This window comes from Nomascus leucogenys, chromosome 13, assembly GCF_006542625.1.
Source record: "Nomascus leucogenys isolate Asia chromosome 13, Asia_NLE_v1, whole genome shotgun sequence".
Taxonomy (NCBI): Eukaryota; Metazoa; Chordata; class Mammalia; order Primates; family Hylobatidae; genus Nomascus; species Nomascus leucogenys.
In genome coordinates, this window is record NC_044393.1 from 5,866,956 (window position 1) to 5,882,823 (window position 15,868).

At 40.0% G+C, this 15,868-nt stretch overlaps 1 protein-coding gene across 1 annotated transcript in view; it reads left to right on the top strand.

Annotated features, from left to right (window-relative positions):
* The first annotated feature begins 4,141 nt into the window (after positions 1-4,141).
* Positions 4,142-15,868, top strand: part of LOC115830475 (putative serine/threonine-protein phosphatase 4 regulatory subunit 1-like) — a 48,527-nt gene continuing 36,800 nt past the window's right edge. The window contains exon 1 of the mRNA XM_030826554.1: positions 4,142-4,268. Coding sequence (XP_030682414.1) covers positions 4,171-4,268 — 98 coding nt within the window. The 5' untranslated portion in view covers positions 4,142-4,170. The remainder of the gene's footprint in view (positions 4,269-15,868) is intronic.

A 15,868-nucleotide genomic window follows, 5' to 3' on the forward strand; every position in this document is an offset into this window, starting at 1 on the left:
CAAAGTCTCACTTTCTACCCCAGGCCAATCCCCAACTTCTGGGCCCAAGCGATCCTCCCATCTCAGCCTCCCAGAGTGCTGGGATTACAGGCATGAGCCAATTTACCTGGTCTGTTTTTTATTTTTTTTAATGGGATTAATATGGTTTTTTATCAAGATTTAACAAACTACTGCTACTACACAGAAAGCTCTTAGCACAATTTCTGGTTTATAGAGGTAACCAAGAAGAGTAAATTATTATTCATTATTTTATGGCTTATACATAGCTTTTATGTCCTTGTTGATAGTGTAGTTTTTTATAGTTAATGTGGTAGGATCATTAATATTCTCCAGTGACATCTATTCTTTGGTGGAGCTAATTGCTAAGTTCGTTAGTTGTCTGACTAAACAGTTTTTTGAAGAGTGTCTGGGTATTTTCTGTTATTTTATAACACCATGTTCTTAACCCATAAAGTACACAGTGGTCCTCAGAAGATCTTTTGAAACCCCTGATCCTGTATGAAAAGTATTGAATGTATATGACTGTAGATATCTTCAGGTTCCAAAACTGTCTGTTACCCCAAAGCTTGGGAACTACTGCTTTAAACTTAATGTTTTCAAGTCCATTCCAGCCTGGGCCTGCAGATGCTATATAACTATCTGTGGGATTGAGGCTGCCTATTCCTTCTGGACTCCGAAGTGCATTGAGCATAGCTCGTATGCAGTGACTCTGGTCGTTGGGCTTGGCTGTGGCCCAGTGTGGGCCTGTTCATCCAAGGCAGCTATTGTACAGAGAAATGGCATATTTGATTATGTCATACATATTTTTTCTGTAACTGTATAATTCTTTATTAAAATTCTCTGAGTAGCTGTTATACAGTGTAAATTTTTAATAAGCTCATATTATTAGCCTAAAAGAATTAGTTGAGGAAAAATGTGGTTCACGTTCAAAGAAAAGTAAGTACCTAGGCACAAACTTGTCATCTCTAGATGGAACTCTTTTCCATTACTGCCTACATTGACTTTGGGTTTTCTACCTGCCTGGTAGGACTCTACTTTTTCACATCAGTGCCATCACCAACTGTCTAGTTTTCAGGGTGAGGAGTAGGAGGGATGCATTTCCACCTCTAGAGCAGGTGCCGATTAATCTTTCTGGATCTAACTATTGAGGCTGTTATTTTGCCAAAATTAGCCTCAGGGAAGTCCTCAGCAGCCTGTTTCTTCATCTTTATTTTCCTGGGTTAGCAATGGAAAGGCTAGGTGGGGGAGTGGGAGAAGGGAGGGCTCTGCCAGGTGTGTTTCTCTTTACTGGGCACAAACTCTGCCAGGCTGTCTTTGAAATAGCAAAAGTCCTCTTGATAATTAGCTCTCAACTCCAGGTAGTTCCCTGACTGCCTTATCTTTTCAGGGATGGCCTCTTTTCTAGCAGGAATGGGAGGAGAAGATGACTGCTTAATAGAAAAAGTTGGTCATATCAGGGATTCTTAAAAAAAGACGGTTATATTTCTTTTTTTTGAGACGAAGTCTTGCTCTGTCGCCCAGGCTGGAGTACAGTGGCGTGATCTCGCCTCACTGCAACCTCCGCCTCCCAGGTTCAAGCTATTCTCTGCCTCAGCTTCCCAAGTAGCTGGGATTGCAGGCATGCACCACCACGCCTGGGTAATTTTTGTATTTTAGTAGAGACGGGGTTTCACCATGTTGGCCAGGCTGGTCTTGAACTCCTGGCCTTAAGTGATCCACCCCCCTCAGCCTCCCAAAGAGCTGGGATTGCAGGCGTGAGCCACCGCACCTGGCCAAGATGGCTACATTTTTAAAACTTCTAATTTTAGTCAAAGAATGGATATTCGTAGGCTGACCGTGTGCTCTGAGCCAAGGCCTTGCCTTGCTTGGCACATGGACCCTTTCCCTTCATCCATAGATCACACCCGTAAGGCTCGTCTACATTTCCAGGTTCAGTGTCTTATGTGGAGTGAGAGGACTTATATGTCAGGCAATGCAAATATAAGCCCTTGTCATTTTTTACAGTGTGTTTACAGTATTTTCCACTTGTTTTATCTACTCCTAATTTGACAGCTATATTTTAATAACTCATTTTTATTGAATCTTTCTGAAGAATTCAAACTAACGTTCAGAAATAACAGCACAGGACCTGACTGTTAGTAAGCAGGTAACTCCTGTTGGGAATAGCTGCGCATGAGCCTCCTTCTGGTTAGGGCAAACTGGGTGAGTGACCGAGGGAAAGCTGCCTAACTTCTTTAGGTATTGGTTTGCTCATTGGTAAAACAAGGAAAAGAATCTTACTTGGTTGAGTTGGTGTGGGAATTGAATCATATGTGAAAGCTACTTCCCTGTCCCTGGCCTATTATAAGAGCTCAAAAAATGTGACCATTATTTTTATTATTATCATCATCCCAACAACTCCCCTTACCACTGTTATTCCTAGAGAGTAGCCTCTTTGCTATGAGTGTTCATTGCCCTGGGATTAGTCAGTGTGTTTTATAGAGTGGATGGAAAGATTAAGTTAATTCAGTGGTTGGTGTTTTGTTGGAGACCATACTTCGTAAAATGCATAGTCTTAAAGTAAATTATGTGTTTAATAATGTTCCAGGGGCACATAGTAGGTGCTCATTAAACATATAATGAGTAAATTCACTTTAAGACTATGCATTTTACCAAGCCCGTGTGCTAGGCTTGGAGAATCCAACAGTAACTGGACATAGTTCTGCCCTCAGGAGCGTTTATTGTGTAAGGACTTCTTGCAGATAAACAGTGAACTTCATGTTGCAGGAGGCTGGCACAGGTTGTCATCACCAGGGGTACTTGAGGTGTGAGGAGAGTGGGAAGGCAAGCCATTCTAAAGAGGCTGCACCCTAGTGAGACCTTAAGTCTAAATGAGAGAGAGTAGATAGGGAACAGCATCTTCTGAACGCTGTGGGGGATGTGAAACATGGGAGTAAGTAAAGGGAGGTGAACAATGTCAAGGTCGGCCAGATCCTGCAGGTCTTCCCATGCATGGTCCGACTTACCCCAGCATCCTGATGGCACAAGGGAGGAGTCTCATCCCACCCTCAAGATGAGAACACGGAAGTGTGGACAGGTGACATGATGAACTCTGGCCACACAGCAGTGAGTAGTAGTTGTGGGATTCATCCCATTCCAGGTGTGTTTGGCTCCAGAGCCCATGAATTCAGCTACCCACTGCACAGGAGGGAAAAGAGCAGGTTTAAAGAGGAAGAGGGGCTGGGCATGGTGTTTCATGCCTGTAATCCCAGCACTTTGGCAGGCCGAGGCAGGTGGATCACCTGAGGTCTGGAGTTCAAGACCAGCCTGGCCAACATGATGAAATCCTGTCTCTACTAAAAATACAAAAAAATTAGCTGGGTGTGATGGCGCATGCCTGTAATCCCAGCTACTCATGGAGGCTCAGGCAGGAGAATCACTTGAACGCGGGAGGCGGAGGTTGCAGTGAGCTGAGATTGGGCCACTGCACTCCAGCCTGCGCAGCAAAGTGAGACTCCATCTTAGAAAAAAAAAAAAAAAGAAGAGGAAGGATGATAATTGGCTCATTTTTGGCCAGAATGAGTTGGAGGAACTTCTTAGATACCTGTGTGGAGAGGTGTGGTTGGGTGTTGTGGGGCCACAGATATGGATGGATGGGAATGTATGTCATGGCGTCTATGAGGCTACATGAGTACGTTTAGAACAGACCGGATGTGGGGTGGACTTTCTGTCAGAGTCTTGCTAACAAGTAAGGCCAAACTGATTTGTTTTTCCTTCAACTGCTTTAACCTATTTGCACAGCCCTGTGTGGTGAGCAGAGCTTCTTCAACAGCAGGGCTTTCTTAGAGGTGAACATCTGCTCACTTGCTGAGTTCTCCAGTAGAGGATTGGTTCCTTTCACTCATGCATTAGACAGACTGCACTAAAAGAAAGGCGTCTGGCTCTTCTTTGTTACTCTGATACCTATTACTTTTCTTTTGGGGTTCTTCAACTGACCATTTCATTTTGGGTGAATTCTCAACGTTGCGATTCTTGGAGACTTCAGCTGTGAAGGTAGAACGCATGCCACAAGGCCATGTCTTTGCCTAAGTGTGACTTTTCACAGTTGATGCACACTTTTGAGTGTGGGTTCCCCCGCTCCATTCTTCCTCTTTAGATGGATTTGAAGACTATGGTACAGATTGCGACAACATGAGAGTAACGGCCTTCTTGGACATTCCAGGCCAGGATAACCTGCCTCCACTCACTCGCCTGGAGAAGTATGCTTTCAGTGAGAACACCTTCAACCGGTAAGCCCAACCAGGCCTGTGTATGTTGACAGCTCTCTGTTGTGTGCTTTAAGCTGACACTTGGGGCCCCTTCTCTGTGACAGCTTTGAGGAGACTTCATGGATGATGAGGTAGGTTGGATACAGATTGTCACCACGATGCTGGGCTTCTGTCTGAATGGTACAATCTTATTAGGCTTTTTCATTATTTTTGTTACTGTTTTGCTGACCACCTGGTAAGCCAGGAAGAAAATAGTGATGAATTTCATGGTGTTTAAGTGATTAGGATTGCCAACTGTGTTTCTTTCCCATATGCAGTACTCAGAAAAGTCATGCATTCCTTAATTGAGAAGCACCAAGAAGCATCAGTTGGAAGCATTGTCTGCCCGCTTTGTATTTTGACTGCACTGTGCATCAGGGACGTTGGTGGCAATGTGTCATGCCATGCTCCATTGTGACTGTGTACGCTGTTGGCAGGGTTCGACTCCAGGCCCACCGTGGCTCAGTAGATGACCTTGATTCTTAATATCCTGAAGAAAGCAGAAACTAAGGCTTCCCTTTCCATTTATGCGCTACCCAAACTTCTGTGAGTCTGAAAGCATTCTTCCCTCCTTTCTCAGCAGAAAGTCTCTCTCCTCCTGTTCTGCCCTTTGATGGGCCCTCTGTCCCTGATCCCTCTCCCCCCTCAGGTTTGCCTTCTGTCGTCTGTGTCTCCTCTTCTGTTACAGGTGCATTTTCACCCCACTTGCAACCCTGACTTGTCTTGTTCTAAACTATCCTCTGAGCTTCCCTACTTCCTTCCCCATGTAGTCCCTAGCTACACCGCTTGCCAAGACTTGATGGTACTCACATAGTCTCTTTGCTTACCTTCATCAGCTCTTACTTTTAAAAATTACATTCTGGCTGGGCGCGGTGGCTCACGCCTGTAATCCCAGCACTTTGGGAGGCCGAGGCGGGCGGATCACGAGGTCAGGAGATCGAGACCATCCTGGCTAACACGGTGAAACCCTGTCTCTACTAAAAATACAAGAAATTAGCCGGGTGTGGTGGCGGGCTCCCATAGTCCCAGCTACTGGGGAGGCTGAGGCAGGAGAATGGCGTGAACCCAGGAGGCGGAGCTTGCAGTGAGCCAAGATCACGCCACTGCACTCCAGCCTGGGTGACAGAGTGAGACTCTGTCTCAAAAAAAAAAAAAAAAAAAAAAAAAAAAAAAAAAAAAAAAAAAAAAAAATTACATTCTATAAAAAAAAAGAAAAAGATAAAATAAAAATTATATTCTATGCCAAATATAGGCTAAGCCCTTTCATCTATTAAATCATAGAAAGCTCACAAGGATGTTATGGATGGATCCATTTAATGTTGCAGGATGAGTCCATTGTTATTCTCCTTTTATGCTAGGGAATGATGATACCCTGAATGGTGTCTTTTTTCTTTTTTGTCTTTCTAGTTTTGGCATCTAGCTACCGCCAAATAATGTAATTTAATTTTATTGTTTCTGGACTTTATATATGTGAAATCATAAAGGATACATTACTTTTATGGATTTCACATATATTAATAGTTTGAATTTGTTCTTTTTATAATAGTGTTCTTGAATATACTGACATTTATCCATCTACTATTGTTAAAGAAGAGTTTTGCTATGAACAGTCTTGTACATGTATCTGGGGGCACACAAGTATGCGTTTCTGTAGGACATGTACCCAGGAAAGAAATACTACGTGATGGTGTATGCTTATCTTCTGCTTTAGTAGATAATGCCAGTTTTCCAAAGCGGTTGTATCAGTTTATACTCCTACCTTTGCCCTACTTTTTTTTTTTTTGAGACAGAGTCTCGCTCCATTGCTCAGGCGGGCGATCTTGGCTCACTGCAACCTCTGCCTCCTGGGTTCAAGCAATTCTCCTGCCTCAGCCTCTCAAGTAGCTGGGACTACAGGTGTACACTACCACGCCTGGCTAAGTTTTATATTTTTACTAGAGACAGGGTTTCACCATATTGGCCAGGCTGGTCTCAAACTCCTGACTTCAGGTGATCCACCCGCCTCGGCTTCCCAAAGTGCTGGGATTACAGGTGTGAGCCACTATGCCCGGTCTTACCTTTGCCCTACATTTTATCTGCCAGTTGGTATTGTCAGATTTTTGTATTTTAGTCAGTCTGGTAGTTTGGTGGTGTATATAACGATATCACTTTGTGATTTGAATTTTTATTTTCTTTACTGTGAGTTTAAACACTTTTTCATATGTTTGTTGAACATCTGTATTTCTTTTTTGTGAAGTGCCTGTTCAAATCTTTGGTTGAACTGGTGGGGAGAAGATGGATTGTTTGTCTTTTTATTATCAGTTTGTAGGAGTTCTGTGTATATTCTAGATTTCAAACCTTTATTAATTATGTATGATAAACATCTTCTTTCAACTGGTGGCTTGTGTTTAAACTCTCTTTATGGTGTTCTTTTGGTGACCAGAAGCTATTCATTTTTAATTTTAATTTTAATTTTAATTTTTTGTGTTTTTTTTGAGACTTTGGATAACAAGGTAACAAGTTCTGTTACCCAGCTAGAGTGCAGTGGTGTAATCATAGCTGGAATCTCAAACTCCTTGGCTCAAGAGATCCTCCTGCTTCAGCCTCCTGAGTAGCTGCCACTACAGGAGCATGTCCAGCTACTTTATTTTGCATAGAGACAGGGTCTCACTATGTTGCCTAGGCTGGTTTCAAAGTCCTGGCCTCAACGGTGTGAGCACTGTGCCAGGCACACAAATATTCACTTTAATGTAGTTAAATTTATTGACATTTTCCTTAATAGTGCATTCGGAAGCTTTTTTCTCTATTTCTTTATATTGCTTTAAAGCCTTTATTTTTTTTTTCTGTGAAATAGATATACTATATTTCTGTAATCTGCCTGAACTTAATTTTTATCATAAGAAAAATGGCTCCAGCTTCATTTTCCTAGTTGTCACAGTGTCATTTATCAAAAGTACGTTCTTTTCCCACTGCTCTGGAGTGCCACCTCTGTTATAGTCCAGCTTCTGTTTACAGTCTTTGGACTCTCCCCTTTTTTCCAGTGGTCCCCTCAGCCAATACTACACTGTTTTGGTTACTATAGATTTATAATGAGTCTTGATACTTGATAGAACAAGTCTTCCCATCTTGTTTTTCTTCTTTGGCATGACTTGTTATTCTTGGTACTTTGTATTCTCATGTAAATTTAAAATCCAGCTCACCAGATTCTAACAAAATGAAACAAAACAAAACATCTATTAGGATTTTGATTGGGTTTGCATTGAGTCTATAGGTCCATTTGGAGAGTATTGCCCTTTTTACAATGTGTAGACTTCCAATCTATAAACATGGTATATCTTTTCATTTATTTAGGTTTTCTTTAGTTTCTCAGTACAGTGTGATCATTTTCTCTGCAGAGGTTTGGTGCTTTTTTTGGTTGTGTATTTTAAAGGAAATTTGAGACATCATATTTTATCCAGTTAAGGACTTAGAACAAATCTAACTGTAATATCATTATCACATTTAACAAAATTAACAACAGTGCTTTCTAGTTTATCACTCTATGTCAAGTTTTCCTGACTGAAAAATACCTTTTTGTGGTTGATTTATTTGAGTCATGATCCAAATAAGGTCTGTAGATTTCATTAGGTAGATGTGTCTCTTAAGTCTTTTTTTGTTTACAGGTTTTTTTCCTTTTGATCCTAAACTCTTTTTAATCTCGAATGGTTCTGTCTTTCATCTTTCTCCATATCATTTATTTGTTGAAGTGGTCATTAGCTTAGAGAATTTTCCACATTCTGTATTTGGTGGTCATTATTCTCATGGTATCATTTTCCCTGTCTTTTCTGTAAACTGAAAATTACATTTGGAGAATTTATTATATTCTGCTTCAATTTTTTTTTGAAGCGATACTTCATATGTTGTTTTGTGAAGTTCTTATTACAAGACACCAGGAAACAATGTCTAGTTGTCACACTTTTAGAGATTTCATATTGAGCAGTGGGCTCAGGTGTTTTATTCTTTCATTATAAAATTCCTCACCAGTCTTTCTTCTGATGATTTCAGGGTTCACAAATAATCATTGCTTAAATCTGTTATTTCATTCTGGGTTGGAAAATGACAATTTTTTTTTATTGTCCACGAGATCTGTTGTGTCCCCATTTCCATCCTGTTATTTGTTATTTGTGCCCTCTCTCTCTTTTTTTATCCCCCTAGATAATTCTTACCAGAAGGTTATGAATTTCATTAGTTATTTCAAAGACTCAGGTTTTGGCTTTGTTTCTGTCGTATGTTTGTTTTCTATAATAGTTCAATAATATCTGCTCTAATCTGTATTATTTTTTCCTTGCGGTTTTTTTTTTTTTTTTTTTCTGGGATTTAATTGCTGTTCTTTTTCTTACTTTAAGGATATTTAGCTCAGTTTTTTGTTTTTTGGCTTTTCGTTTGTAACATCTGCATTTTATATTGTACAATTTCCTCTTAAGTACTATGTTACCTCAAGTTTTGATGTATAATGTTTTTGTTATTTCTCAGCACAAGTATTTTTGATGTTAATAATGATTCTCCTTTGATCATTTAGTTATTCAGAAGTGTGTTATTTCCAGATATTTGAGGATTTTGCAGATATCTTTCTGTTATTGATTCCTAGTTTAATTCGTTTGTGGTCAGAGAACATACTTTGTATTTTTTCTCTTTTAAATTTGTTGAGATTTATTTTATGGCTCCGAATATGTTCTATCTTAGTAAACTATTACATGTCTGCTTGAAAGGAATGTGCATTGCAATGCACTGCAATGTTTTTTGGGTAGAGTATCTTAAAAATATCTTATAAATTAGGTTAAGGGTAATACATGCTTATCTATTTTCTGTTTACTTGTTCTGTAAATTACTAAGAGAAACTAAGTTACCTGCGTCCACAGTTGTGGATTTATCTAAGTTTCCTTTTAATTTTAGTTTTACATATTTCACGTATTTTGAAGTTTTGATGTTGGGTGCATACACATTTAGTATTGTTCTGGTTTGTTAAATAAATTGATTTCTTTCTTTTTTTTTTTTTTTTTTTTTTTTTTTTTTTTTTTTGAGACAGTATCTTGTTCTATTCCCCAGGCTGCAACCTCTGCCTCCTGGGTTCAAGCAATTCTCATGCCTCAGCCTTTCGAGTAGCTGGGATTACAGGCACCCACCACCATGTCTGGCTAATTTACATATTTTTAGTAGAGACAGGGTTTTACCATGTTGGCCAGGCTGGTCTCGAACTCCTGACATCAGGTGATCCACCCACCTTGGCCTCCCAAAGTGCTGGGATTACAGGCGTGAGCCACCGCGCCCAGCCTGATTTATTAACACTGTATAATGTCCCTTTTTTCCCTAGCGATATTCTCCTTTTCCGAAGCTTACCGTGTCTGATATTAATATATACACTCTAGCTTTCTTTTGATTAATGTTTGTGTGGTATATTTTTGTCCATACTTTTATTTTTTACTTATCTGTCTTTAAAATGTGTTTATTATAGAAGGCATATAATTAGGTCTTGCTTTTTTATCCAGTTGTACAATCTCTGCCTCTTAATTTGAATGTTTAAATCATTTCCATTTGATGTTACTATTGATGTGGTTTGTTTAAATCTACCATCTTGGTATTTATTTTTTATTTGTCTGACTATTCTTGTTTTCTGTTTTTCCTGCCTTAAATATATCAGTTTTTTTCCACTGTTGGCTTACTCGTTATACAGTACCTCTTCTTAAACATTTTTATGGATTTTTCTAGGGATTACAGTATACTTCTTTTATTCATCACGACATATGTTCAGAATGATACCACTTTGCATGCTGTAGAGTTGGAGATGTTGCGTAAGAGCTTCACAACAGTGTTCTTCTACCTCTTCTCCTCCATCTTTCATGCTGTTATTTTCCTACACTTTACTTCTACACAATTCATACATTTCAGAATACCTTTTTACTATGTTTGCTTTATATAGCAACTATCTTAAAGCAATTACAAATAAGAAAAAGATTTTTAAATATTTGCCATCTTTTTTTTCTTACCATTTTTGATGTTTTTTGTTTCTTTTTGTAAAATGCTCATTTCCATCCGGTATCCTTTTGCCTCAAGAACTCCCATTAACAATTTTTGTTTTGTACAAGACTGTTGTCAGTGAATTTTCTCAGCTTTTGTTTGTCTGAAAAAACGTTTCATTTCCATTCTTTCTTTAACTAATAGACTTTATTTTTGGCAGGTCTTTAGATTTACAGAAAAGTCGAGTGGGAAATACAGAAAGTTCCCTCATTCCATAGCTGCGTAGTGCGCCCTGGGTTTCCTCTAGACCTTTCCATGCTGTTCACGCTTATCTTAAAGTCCTCGTCTCATCTTTCCGACATCCAAGGTCTCTGCCTAACTTCTCATCCTCACACTCCTCATCTCTCTGGCTAGCCCCTCTGTGTTCTTCTGTGTTTCTGTCATGTCCTGTGGGCACTCTCTGTGGGTCCTGTCCCTACTGGTCATCATAATTTTCTTGTTTACTTCCAGGCCTAGACTGTAAAGCTCTTAAGAGCAGGGCCTGGACCTTGCTTATCCTGGTATCCCAAGCTTCTTGCATTGAGTCTAGAGTTGGTTGGGCTTAACACATGATTATAACTGAGTGATTGAGTTAGGGAAAGAAGGAACAAAGACACGGAGGGCTACTTCCATGGCTGGATTTCCAGGGAACATTGGTTATATTGCCACGTAAAATTAAGCCATCCTCTTTTTTTTTTTTTTTGAGATGTCACTCCTCTGTCACCCAGGCTGGAGTACAGTGTTGCAATCTCAGCTCACTGCAACCTCTGCCTCCCAGGTTCAACTGATTCTCATGCCTCAGCCTCTCGAGTAGCTGGGATTACAGCCACACATCACCATGCCCAGCTGATTTTCGTATTTTTAGTAGAGATGGGGTTTTGCCATATTGGCCAGGCTGGTCTTGGACTCCTGACCTCAAGTGATCCGCCTGCCTTGGCCTCCCCAGCCATCCTCTTTATATTTTAAAAAAATTCACAAACGTAATACATGCCCACTGAAATATTTAACAACTTCAGGAATTTAAATAGAGTTTCCCTCCCTCCCCCACTACAACCTTGGGAAGAGCTGTGAAGTTTGGTGGGTACCCTTCTAGATTGTTTCCTAAATAAGTGTATGTATATATGAATGTGTTTATGTGTACATGTATTGCACATGTATACTTAAATGTAACTTGTATTAAGAAATGGGCTTGGCTGGGCGTGATGGCTCACGCCTGTAATCCCAGCACTTTGGGAGGCCGAGGCAGGCAGATCACAAGGTTCAGAGATTAAGACTATTTTGGCCAACATGGTGAAACCCCATCTCTACTAAAAGTACAAAAATTAGCTGAGCATGGTGGTGTGCGCTTGTAGTCCCAGCTACTCAGGAGGCTGAGGCAGGAGACTCGCTTGAACCTGGGAGGCAGAGGTTGCAGTGAGCTGAGATTGCGCCACTGCACTCCAGCCTGGGGACAGAGGGAGACTCTGTCTCAAAAAAAAAAAAAAAAAAAGAAATGGGCTCATACCATATGCAAAATTTTTCACCTTTTTTCATTTAATATATCATGGATATCTTTCTAACTTAGTACATATCTAGAGGTACTAAGACCATACAGATAGTTGCATGGTATGCCAGGGTATAGATAGACCATAATTTATTTAAACTTCTCTCTATTCATTTGTTGTTGGCAGCTGCATGTCTTGTAATCTAGTGGCTGGCACCGTAGAGGACTTACAGTGTGCCACTCCCCAACTTTGTGCTTGCTACACATCATGTCGCTGAGTCTCCCTGCACTCTTCTGAGTCAGGCACGGTTTGTCTCTCCAGAGGGCCGCTTTCTTCTTTCATCTTATTAACAAAGCTAACAAACGAGTGAGAAGTATTGAGGCCGAGGCTTCGGGACTCTGCTCATCCACTGTGGGCTCTCCAGGTCATTGCAAAGCAGCCAGGTTTTCCAAAATGGTGGTTCCAAAGCACCAATTTGTTTGAGTCTTTACCTCTCTCCTGTTCTGTTGTGGAGTTGTCTCTGCCTCAGGGGTCCTCTCTTATCCCTTTCCTCGCTTTCTTTAAGAGGGCAGGTCCCTTGTGACCACTTGAGGCTGGATATAGATTTGCCTCTCTGTTCTATGGCCCTAGAAGCAGATTGGGGATCTTAGTTGCTTGATTTCCCAAGGGAAGCTGAATGAATGTGGTCTAGTGAAATGTAATTAGTGACTTTCTCTGCAGTGTCTCTTCTGACTTTCCAAAACCTCTTGGCTGCCAGATCTTGATCTTTCATCCCAAGGGTGGTATAAATCTCCCTGGATACAGGCTTGAGTTGATGGATTTCTTCCTGTAGTATACTGGGCCAAAGGACTGCCCCTTTGAATTCCGTATTTGTAGCCTTTTTTTCCTTCAAGTCAGGGTGGGTTTTCAACTTCATTGAATTCTTCTGATGCATGCATGGCCAGAAATGACATGCATTGTTCCTGGATGGTGGGTTCTCAGAGGAGTGGACAGAAGCAGTCAGGGGCCCCTTTTTACTTGATCAGAGAAAGGCTTCAGGAGCTCCAGTTCCTCTACTTGCATGGGAGGCCTCCAGATCACAGCAGGCCACTGCTGATGGCCCTCACTTTATCCCTCATCAATGTCTGTGTTTAAAGAGCGTTTATTGAGGCATAGTTTATATGCAATAAACTTCACCCACTTTAATCATTCACTTGGATGAATTTGGTAAATGTATACAGTAATCCAATCATTGTCACAATGGAGTTCAAAAGTTTCAGTCACCTGACAAGTACCCTTATTTGCCCCTTGGCTGTCTGGCACTCCCTCCCTCCCTGACCACCATAGGGCCAGGCAACCACTGACCCTGTTTCTGATGTTTTCAAAAGATTTTGCCTTTTCTAGAATTTCATATAAATTCAGTCATATGGGATGTACTCTTACATGTCTGGCTTCTCTTCCTTAGCAAAATGCATTAGAAATTCATCCCTGTTGTTATCAATAGCTCATTCCTTTTTATTGCTGAGTGTGTACAGATACTCTGTGTTTTGTATCGCATTCACCGGTTCAGGGAACACTGGGAGTTTTCCATTTCGTGGCTGTTATGAATAATGCTTATATGAACATTTGCATTCAACTTTGTGTGGACATAGATTTTCATTTCGTATGGGTAAATGCCTAAGAGTGAAATTGCTGGGTTGACTGGTAAGTGTATGTTTAGCTTTTAGAGGAATTGCCACACTGTTTTCCAAATTACCTGTACAATTTTGCATTTCTACCAATGTCTGTGGATTCCTATTTCATGTCTTTGCCAGCGCTTGGTATTGTCATTATCATTTTAGTTCTTCTAGTAGCTGTAGTGTTACCTCATTGTAGCTTTTGCATTTTTGGCCTTGTGTTTTGTTTTGTCTTTAAGATTTTTATTTTGAAATAATTTTAGGTTTATAGGAGTGTTGCAGAGATAGTACTGAGAGTTCCCTTATACCTTTTGCCCAACTTCTAATGCAGTGGCTTTCAATTATGGGTAATTTTGCCCCCAAAGGATCTTATACAATGTCTAGATATATTTTTGGTTGTCACATCTTGGGGCACAGAGGGTGCTACTGGTGGGTAGAAGCCAGGGATGCTACTAAACATCCTGCTGTGCACCAGACAGCCCCTCCCCCTACCAACAAAGACTTACCTGCTGCAAAATATCAGTAATACTGAGGTCAGGAAACTGCTCTAATGTTTACGGCTTAAATAAGCATGTTACATTGATCAAAACTAAGAAAATAACATTGGCATTGGTATACTGTTAACTAAATTACAGATTTGACTTGGATTCTGCATTTTTCCATTAATGTTCTTTTTCTGCTCCAGGATCCCATCAGGGTACTACATTACATTTGCAGTTGCCATGTCTCCTGAGGCTCCTCCATCTGTGATGGTTTCTTGTTCTATCCTTGTCTTTCATGATCTTGACAGGTTTTTTTTTTTTTTTTTTTGTGTTAGGGTCTCGCTCTGTCACCCAGGCTGGAGTGCAGTGGTGCGATCTCAGCTCCCTGCAACCGTTGCCTTCTGGGTTCAAGTGATCCTCCTACCTCACCCTCCTGAGTAGCTGGGACTACAGGTGTGTGCCACTATGCCTGGCTAAGTTTTGTATTTTTTGTAGAGACGGGGTTTCACCATGTTGCCTAGGCTGGTCTCAAACTCATGGGTTCAAACAATCTGCCTGCCTTGGCCTCCCAAAGTGCTGGGATCACAGGTGTTAGCCACTGTGCCTGGCTGATTTGTAGTTTTTTGAAGACTTGTGATGTTGAGAATTTTTTCTTGTATTTCTTGGCTGTTTGTACATTTTCTTTTGTGAAGTTGTTAAAATTTTTTGCTTTTTAAAAGAATAAAACAACTTTATTGAGATTTAGTTTACATGTCATACGTTTCACCACTTTAAAGTGTTCAAGTTGATGGTTTGTAGCATATTCACAGAGTTGTGCGACATTGCCACAATGAATTTTAAAACATTCTTATCACCTCAATAAGAAACCTGGTTCCCATTAACAACCACTACCCATTCCTCTCCCATCTCCCAGCCCTAGGCAACCACTCTTCTACTTTGTGTCTTTATTGATTTGCCTATTCCAGGCATTTTATAGAAATGTAGTCATACAGTATGTCGTCTTTTGTGACTGACTTCATTCACTTAGCATGCTGTTTTCAGTATTCATCCATGTGTCACTTGAGCCTAGGAGTTCAAGTCTGCAGCAAGCTATGATCGTGCCACTGCATTCTAGCCTGGGTGACAGAGTGAGACCCTGTGTTTTTTTTTTGTTTTGTTTTTTTTAAAAGCTACATCATGTTGTAGTAGTATGCATCAGTACCTCATTTCCTTTAATAATGCTCCATTGAATGGATACATAGTATTTTGATTATTCACTCCTCAGTTGACAGATATTTAGTTTGTTTCCATCTTTCGGTTATTAGTATTAATAATGTGCTGGGCTCATTTATGAACACTTATTCTTTTAATTGGGCTGTTTGTCTGCTTATTATTGAGTTATAAGAGGGCAAGGATTATTTATATATTCTGGATACCAGTTTTGGTCAGATATTTTCTCCAGTCTGTGGCTCATGATTTTTATTTTCTCAGTGGTGTGGTTTAGGGAGCAAAGTTTTAAATTTTGATGAAGTCAAATTTATCAGTTTTTTTCTTTTATGGTTTGTATACTTTGGCTCCTCAGAAATCTTTGTCTAACCTAAGGTCACAAAGATTTTTTTTTCTCAAGAAATTTTATGTTTTAGTTCTTACATTAGATCTATGGGTCCATTTTGAATTAATTTTGGTTTATGGTATGAAATAAGAGTCAATGTTCTTTTTTCCCTCCATATGGCTATTTATTCTAGCACCACTTTTTGAAGACTTTCCCTGTTCACCTTTGTAAAACAAAATAAAATCACCTGATATATGTGTGGGTTTGTTTCTGGACTTCGACATTGACTTTTGTCTATTTCTCCTTGCAGTTGTGTTGGTTTTTGCTGCATTTATTTTGAAACTCTGTTATTAGGCATATAAACATTTGAGATAATTATGTCTTCTTCATGAATTTACTCCTTTATCATTATGAAATG